At 36.3% G+C, this 8,805-nt stretch overlaps 1 protein-coding gene across 8 annotated transcripts; it reads right to left on the bottom strand.

Annotated features, from left to right (window-relative positions):
• Positions 1–641: 641 nt before the first annotated feature.
• Positions 642–6,966, bottom strand: LOC109174587 (alpha-crystallin domain-containing protein 22.3-like). Of its 8 annotated transcripts, none has more exons than XM_019323813.1 (5): positions 6,580–6,966; positions 4,931–5,082; positions 2,769–2,903; positions 1,456–2,333; positions 642–1,095 (listed from the first exon to the last, which is right to left on the bottom strand). In XM_019323813.1, exons 4-5 carry the CDS (start codon positions 2,324–2,326, stop codon positions 851–853), a joined length of 1,116 nt encoding a protein of 371 aa, XP_019179358.1. In that variant the 5' UTR covers positions 2,327–2,333; positions 2,769–2,903; positions 4,931–5,082; positions 6,580–6,966; the 3' UTR covers positions 642–850. The 8 variants fall into 8 exon arrangements, with proteins under 8 accessions (XP_019179358.1, XP_019179362.1, XP_019179359.1 ...); XM_019323817.1 differs by having other exon boundaries at positions 2,769–2,882; XM_019323814.1 differs by having other exon boundaries at positions 4,935–5,082.
• Between the last annotated feature and the right edge of the window lie 1,839 nt (positions 6,967–8,805).

The raw sequence follows: 8,805 nt of genomic DNA, 5'->3' as shown, positions 1-8,805 counted from the left end.
ATACAATGTTCCTAACAATATATTTATAGTGTTTTTTCTTCTTAAATTATTCATATAAGCAATAATTCGTCTACAAATGAAAAAGAAAAAAAGTTACTTAAAATACATACCTATTTTACCCTCATTTTTAACAATTCAAAAATCTATTTAACAGGAAGGGGAAAATAACCATTTTTAAAATAATTAAGGGCTGGAGACAAATATAAATACATGAATATATATAATTTAAGAAGGAAAAATATACAATTTATATATTAAATGTTCACAATTTACATACTGAATGTATTGTGATCATTCAATATATAGATTGTAAACATTTAGTATATAAAATTGTAAACATTCAGTATATAAATTGTGAATATTCAGTATATAAATTATATATTTTTGAACTCAGGTCCAGAGAATAATCTGCCATATGTTGTACCCCCTTTAAGATTGATGATCTTATTGGAATGAATGATTATCAATACATTTTGGTCTCTGCAATATTACTATTCTGTTCTTTTCTTTGTACTGTTTCCATTAAAAAATATGATCCGTTTCTCCGGAAATGGCTACGAGCTAAAGATAATAATTACAACAAATAAATAATTTTTAATCAAAGGCCATTTATATGCAAAAAAAAAAAAAAAAAAAAAAAAAAAAAAAAAAAACATTATCACTACAAATTTATAATAACATAATCTTCCCTGGGCTACACTGATGAGTATAACACTAATTGTTGTGTCTAATACAAGATTTGATGAGGATACATCCACCAAAAGATGATGCCATGCATGCTAATCAAGATAAACTACTACATTCCAACTCTAATTTACATGAATTACCTTACCTTACCTTGTGCTAGCTGTCAGTTTTGCTCCGCTTTCATAACAATTCCTTCAAGAATTGCATCCGTACCAAAATTACCAGTGAACTGTTGAGGATTTACGGGACCAGGAAGCTTGAAAGATATTGAGAAATTGCCCGACGGACAAAGGTTTTGAGATTGCATCTCAAATACTTGAGAGCGCTTTTGAACAATTCTTTCACCGTTGGTTGTCACTCCGTTTATTATCACCGTGCCATCGTCCTCAACTTCACAGCTAAATTCACCTGCAATTTTAGTTAAATGGGGCCAAAATAAGCCAGAAAACAAAGCTGACTTCTTGACTTCTTGAGAAAATTCAAGTATAAACGAAATGTATAACATAAAATACTCCATCAGTAATGGCCATCTATGGTAATGATCAATCAACAGCACATGCGGGAATATCTTATGCATTTAATAACCATCCCCTAATTTTGCAACATACAAGGACGTACAAAGGATTCAAATCAGAGGAAATAAAAGGAAATCCCGAAGCACAAAGTAGAAAAATGATAATGAAGTTGAATCACGATTGATGAATGAATCAAGGAATTGAACCTATCATGCATGCAATAACAAGTAATTGACAAGGTTTCAGTGCTTACTTTCATCTCTTTTTACTCCGGGAAGTGATACACGGAATATGTAAGCGTCCTCTGATTCTCCAATATCTACGCGTCCTAAAACCGGCCCTGTTTGCCCATTTGCTGCACTTCCCGTTATCGAGTACCCCCCTCTGGTGGAAGCAACAATGTCTCTCCACTCTTCATTAGAAGGGGGAGTTGGAAGGACAAGCATAGCATGGTCCAAGTTCTCAGAATTGGTGTTTGATGGTGATGGAGCGGGAAAAGTGCATGTTAAAGGATTACTGTTTAAGTGAACAACCAAAGCTCTATCAAGTTGCACATTACTATCACCTCTAGTCAATCCATTATGATCACGTGTCTCACCAGCAGGAAATGGAAGCGACCCCTCACGGTATCCATCCAAGAGCAAATGTTGGAGACCGGTAAGCTTTTTGAACTTTTCCAAGTACCCAGCACTAATGTAGTTCACATCAGGGTCATTGACGAATGCAATGTTTTCAATAACATTATGCCCATTACGTAGACGTAGGGGATGTAAGTGAGGTGGAAAAAGATCATTCAGTTGGCGATAAGTTGCAACAGAGCCTTGCACAGGATTAGGGAGAAGTCCACTGAAGAACTGGTAAAATAAAGGTAGTGGCAGAATAGCAGATTGGTTTGCCTTTCTAAGTACATAGTAATAGAGTCTCTCCAATTCAGCAGTCCTGAAGCACGTGCCAGCAAGTTGATCAGAAGAATAAAGCTGAAGGCCTTCAGCAATCCTTCGCAGAGCAGACTTCTTAGGCCTTTCATCCTTGAGATCAGGCCCAAAGTAGATACCCATGATCAAGTATAGAAGAAAGATCTGATCTTCTGTTGGTACAAATGTGCTGGAAGATACATTGTCCATAGTTGATCTGACAAGATGAGGAGACTACGTTAATCTCATCCTATAGAAAACAGAAATGTAGTAATCACAGGTAGGCCTTGCACTAAAATTGTCAAAAGTTTTCACTCAAAATTCAACAAATTTGATGCCCAAGTGTTGGAATGTATATGGTGATTGATTATCAAGTGTGGTCATTATGAAATGGACCTCCACTGATGTTCAAATTGTGGGTTTTTTTTTGGTCAATGTAGTTTATTCTGAGCAGTTATTCTGAACTTTTCAACTTTGATGGGGTTGTTCAATTGTTCTGATCATATGTTCCTTGTTTATAAAGTGAAATTATCAAATTTTCAATTTGATCAGGTTCAAAGTAGATACCCGAAGACAAGAGTAAATAAAATTCTTACATCAAATGGGCTACTAAAAGGAAAAAACAAACACTGAAAGAGTAAAGAAATGCTACCAGTGAGTCAATGGGTTTCTGGGCAATAAGCTTTTCTCTCCCTGCAAGTGGAGCAGCAGAGGGGAGCGTTGGTTGAGAAACGCTATGGAGTGACGTAACTGAGTAAGTCACGAGCTAAGATGCAACCAAAGAAACCTTGTTGAAAGATGAGCCCATAATCAATCACAGCACATACTGCTAATCTTCTTAAATAATTCAAATAATGATTCTATTTCACTTACACAAAATGCATTTTAATGGAAAGAGTGTAATCTTATTAGAAACACAATTAAAATGAAAAACTCGAAAAGCACTACTAGAATTAATGGCAGTGCATCACTTGAGATCATTAGATCAGGCCAAACAGATGCTAGGTATGTTTCTTCCAACCTAAATTGGTCATGAACAAGGATTCTAGATTGGGTACAGCATCCTAAGGTGGGAAATAAATTTATCCCAAAGGTGAAATGGTAACCGAGAGCTAAATGAAGTTACAAACTGCACAAATACTAAGAATAAATATATCTAATAAGAGATGCTCTAGCTAACCAGCTTGGTTGGTGTGAGTGGCCGTGCGAGGTCAGGAGTTTGAATCCCCTCTCGTATGGAAAAACCAATCTGACCAGCACTTTGCCCCTTAATTGGGCCGGGCCGGTGCGAATGAGGATTAGTCTAAGTATGGTACGGGCTTAAAGGTGTCTCCTATAGTTAGGGCGTGCTTGAGACACCTCGTGGTCTGACCAAAAAAAAAAAAAAAAGAGATGATCTAGCTAATGGGAAGTCCTTATAAATTTTAATGACAAAACCTAGGTCATCAGTTTTGTGTCTACAAGACTAAAAAGTCAATCTATTGTCAAACCTACAGAGCTTTCCAGACAACTGATGTAAAAGCAACAGAAGACAAAAAAGATAGAATGTCTTAACTATAGGCCCTTTCTTGAGTTAGTATCTCTGCTACTAGTCCTTCGATCAAGCATTTTGAAGACTCCACAAATTAAAGATCAAAAGATCAGGAAAATAACAGGTGAAGAGCATTATTGTGCAGAAATTAACTTAAGATGGAGTCCTTGAAATGTCTAAGTGCCATTCTTGGAATTTCACCAAGAAGAGTGTTATGGATTCTACCTATAGGAAAATAAGCTCCATTAACCAACAGTCTACGTAAGTTTAATCAATCCACAAGAAAAAAGCTAACAGAAAAAGAAATAAACTGCAAATCCCTCTGACTACTAAATAGCCAGACACTCCTGTTTTGAAATCTACCAAAAAAACATATGGCATAGTTAACGACATGCAACCTCATAAACCACAGGAATTGATTAAAAAACTCAAAATCTGTATTCCATCTACATTTCTCTTAATCTGACAAACATGAGGCACTCAACAAACCTTTATTATCTCATAAAACCCATTTTGGGCTTTGTGTTGATTTCAAAAAAAAAAATACTTTTGTGTACCTTAGCACATATTCAGATCTTAATTAGAAGATCTTAGGTGGGGTTGACTTATCTTTTATATAGAAGATATTCACTGTCCCATTCCAAACACTGGCAGCCAGTTTAACTAAAGTCTGAACGATAATATTACAAGGATTTTTTAGTGTGAAGTCATGGGAAAAAACTTTTCAAGGTCATTTGATAACTTCAAGAAAACTAACAGCATTAAGTTCCAATTAGAATAAATGCATCCTTTATTGCTGAATAGAAATTAGAGTAGTGTATGCAATATAATAAAAATTGATGGTGTATCATGTCATACATATAGCTCAAGGAAGTGCGACAGGAAGAGAAAAGACAGAATCAGTGGGCAGGATAGCGGATAGATTCAACCAGTCAATGACATGGTAGAGAAACAAATCTAAGGGAGGACAGGGAAGTTATAATGTGCAAAGATCAAGGCAGTTTTATCATACAAGACAAAAGTGTTGCTTTTGATAGAGAGCATTAACAGCATACTATACCCTACTCCCTAGTGCAAAGTTGACAACTCCCCCAACTCACCCCCATTAAAAAAAAAAAAAAAGATGAAAAAAAGAAGAATGATGAAAAAGATGCCAATAAACAAAGAAAAGCCAACACATAATAGCATAAAAAAGGTTACGGCAATCAAACAGGATTATGTTATTTACTGCTTTCCAAAACAAAACACGATAAGAAGATAAGCTACAAATTTGCATGACATACTTACTGTCTCCCTTGCAAGAGGTTCAGGATTTTGTAGACCTTGGGGATGCTTAGACAAATCAGTATCACAGCAATTTGCAACAGCACTAAACAAATGCTTCACTTTGTCTTGGCACTGCAAAATGGTCTCCAAATGTCAGAACACTTCATGCCTGTACAAAAATTAAATTCACATTATTCAGTTACCACCTAAGCAAAAAAGAAATTCAGTCTATAGCGTGAGAGTTGATTAAAAAAGATTATTGTTTGTTCCCATTCATAGTGCCTAGTAAAACTATATCTGCACAACCTTGATATTTACTAGCAAACAATAGAATTATATAATGCACATAGAATGGTCATAAGGGGATCAATTAATTGGATGTGCAATGACTTTTCAGCACATACCAAAGGGCAACCAAAGGAGTATACAAACTCGATGAATTTCGCAACACTTAGAAACAGGTATGAACCGACAAACACTTGGCTATGGTTTACGACTGAGCTTATATCTCCATTAAATAATAAGATCCAGTGCAAGCATGCACACATTACATGCTTTACCAGATTATACATTAATGTGGTTTTATATGTTTTGGTGTTTTGTCAAGCAGAAGGAAAATCTTACAAATAATATACATAAGTCTATATAGCAAATAACTAATGTTTTCATATTTGTATTAACTTCACAGCCAATTGCTAATCTATTTCACTGAGCACACAGCAGCAGTTAAATGACACATTCCAATGCATTTGGGGAAAGAATACCTGATTGCTTTTTATCTATATTTTTTAAACCATTATCATTATTGGAAGTTAATGGTTTGAATACAGTTTAGAAAGCCAGCAGCCAAGAATTATAATTGTAATGACAACTATGCATGTTCATCCTTACTTGGCACCATAGTATGACATGATAATTTATAGTAACACATCGTGTCTAGAATCATTTAAGAAGTCTGCGCCCAAACTACATTCCTCACGACAGAATGCATTACAATAAAAAAAGATGGTTTCAGAAAAACTAACAAAACTGGTATGTTCATATAAGATATTATCTGAAAGCAAATTTATTGACACACATCACTCAAGCTTCCCATTTTATTCAGACTAAACCTCTAAACAGAACCCTATACTTTTTAGCAATTAGGTAACAAAAGTTCCTATGATTGTCAAATTGGTATATCAGATTAAGTGCTCACTGCCTGCACCAAATGAGTTTGCAAAGCTTCCATGCCAAATTGTAGCAGCAGATAGCACTTCCCAATGTGTTTTTGAAGGAAGTTCCATGTTAAGAGGGTAATGTTTACAGTTTCAATAGATTTATTGAAAAGAAGCAGGCAAAAGAGGGATAAAGAAAAGCATTATACCCTAGACCACACAGTAATGTCTTTGGCCATTTTATACAAAATAACAGACTGAAACTATTCAAACAATTGCGCACACACACACAAGCAATTGTAATTGAGCAACAAGTTACCCAGTTCATGCATTTACTTCTCCTCTCTGTTGAGAAGTTTGAATGCCAAGAGCATAATCCCAATTACTATACATATTATGCGGCAAAGCGCTTAAGAAAAAGGGTATCTCCGTATACATATGATTTCTTATTCGAATACACACATATGTATATCTTGAGCGAGCGAGAGAGAGGGAGATAGAGACTATACCTTTCACGAAAGAAAGTGAGAGAGGAGATAAAGATTTTTAAGCTTCTAACAATGGCGAAACTGCTTGATTGATTGATTGATTAAGCCTACTACTTGAATTTGCTTCTTTCTCCTACCGATCAAACCTCAAGTCCTCAAACCCAATTTCGTTTGGTTCAACTCGTATTTTATAAAATTTAAACTTTTCCCGGTATGTGTTTGGATTGTTGTGCGAGAAGAAAGATAATTGGCATTTGGAAGAGATTATTGGTGGAAAGAAACTGAGAACTAGAAGAGTTCTGCTTCTCCATGGCCAGCAAACGCAAACTTCCCAGACAGCGGCACCAAACTACAAAAGCGAGGGTGCTTTTGACTCATTGACCGCCAAGTGCCAACGGTTGGACACTTGGATGAGCGTTGGATGGCAATAGTACACTTTGGACCTTGGTATAGATTAATTTTTGTGTTTGTGTTATAAAATTTTGTACCTTAAGAATATATCTATACATTAAACAAATTAGTAATTGTGTTTATGTTATAAATTTTTATGTCTTGTGTTTCTATATGTTAGATGAGCAGGGTTCCTCTAACCCATGGATATATGTGGGATATGTCTTTTCTTTTATTGTAAAGGGTACAGATTTGTTGAGTACGTTTTATGTAAGGAATATGAGTAAGCTCCCAAGAGGGATTTATACGGTAAAATGCCTATAAGAGAGTTATGGGTGATTTTGAGCATAACCCGGAAACTTTTGATAAATGGGTTACATTGTGGAAATTGAAGGTCCCTCTCAAATGGAAGACTTTTTTATAGAGAGTTGTGTGTGATATTCTTCTCACCACCAACAATTTGATTATAAAGAGGGTAGATGTGGATCCAAAATGCACAATGTGTGGTCTCACACATTAGAATGTTAAGCACTTATTAATTTTATGCGATTATTCTAGACTTGTGTGGAATATTATGGGGCTACGTATCACAAATATTGTAGCTACCTCGTTTGCAATATTATGGCTTATGGGTGCAATGGCAATTTTGACAGATGAACAATGCCGACTATTGGTAGCGGTGCTTTATTACCTTTGGAGTGCCCAGAACGAAGCCGTATGGGAGGGAGCGCTGCAGCGTCCTGCCCAGGTATGGATGTAAGCAGCAGCTGCAGAGCACGCGTACACCCACGTCCACGGCCGAGTGCCACAGACCTTGTCGGCAGCAGCGTCGATCGAAGCAGCATCTGTCCGGCCGAGATGCTTCGTGGATGCAGGCTACAGATCGGCCACCGGGGAGGCAACATACAGGGCTGTGCTACTCGACCACGATGGCACGTTCAAGGCCGTGACGAACGGCAAGCTCCCGGGCTGTTTTTCACCACTTAGGCGGAGGCGCTGGCTTGCAAAGAAGTCTTATCTTGGCGTAAGGACCGAAACGTGTTAGAGGTGGATCTCCTAACAGATTGCTTGGTGCTAAAGAATGCGATATACTCGGAAGCTACAACAATTTTGTCCTACGTTGGGGTTGTTGTGGACCAATGTAGGATAGGTATGTTTTTATTTACTTATTGCTCTATGAGTTTTGTTACTAGGACACTTAATTTACATGCTCATACACTAGCTTTATTAGTTTACGATCAGGATCAAACTATGTATTGGGACTCGGTACCACCTTACTTTATCATTTCATTCATAAGTTAATAAATGGCTTACTGTTATTTTCAAAAAAAAAAAAAAAGTTGCATATTAATATGATGCTTATAATCCCAAATATTTTATCATCACTATTACCATTAATAAAAGAATAACTTCACTCCTGTCTTGCCTTCAATTTTTTACTTTCTATTATTGTAATTGCTTCTTGTTAATTAATCTCAACACCAGCAGTCCCTTGTCACCTATACTCAATTCAAGAAATAACCACCCCAAAGGCCCTAACCTCTCTTCAATTCCTACCCCTTTCCTTCATCTTCTCCATAGACATGGAACTCCATTAATGGCTTCTAAATAAGTTCAATCATGTATATGTACTCACAATAACATAATAGTATCCTTGACTTGACTTAATCCAAAGAAATGCATGCGTGATATTTCATTTTTGAGTTTTCTCATTACTATAACATGTCTCTATTCATAGTTGGTTGGTTCTTTTTAATTTGTTTCTATTCAATTCCCTTGTAATAACAAAGGTTAGTTGCAATCCAATTCTACCTCTGATCAGAACATCTAGCTAGGAAGAAGGGGGAGGTTTAACAA

Source organism: Ipomoea nil, unplaced genomic scaffold (assembly GCF_001879475.1).
Source record: "Ipomoea nil cultivar Tokyo-kokei standard unplaced genomic scaffold, Asagao_1.1 scaffold0642, whole genome shotgun sequence".
Taxonomy (NCBI): Eukaryota; Viridiplantae; Streptophyta; class Magnoliopsida; order Solanales; family Convolvulaceae; genus Ipomoea; species Ipomoea nil.
This window is presented reverse-complemented; position numbering and strand designations above follow the sequence as displayed.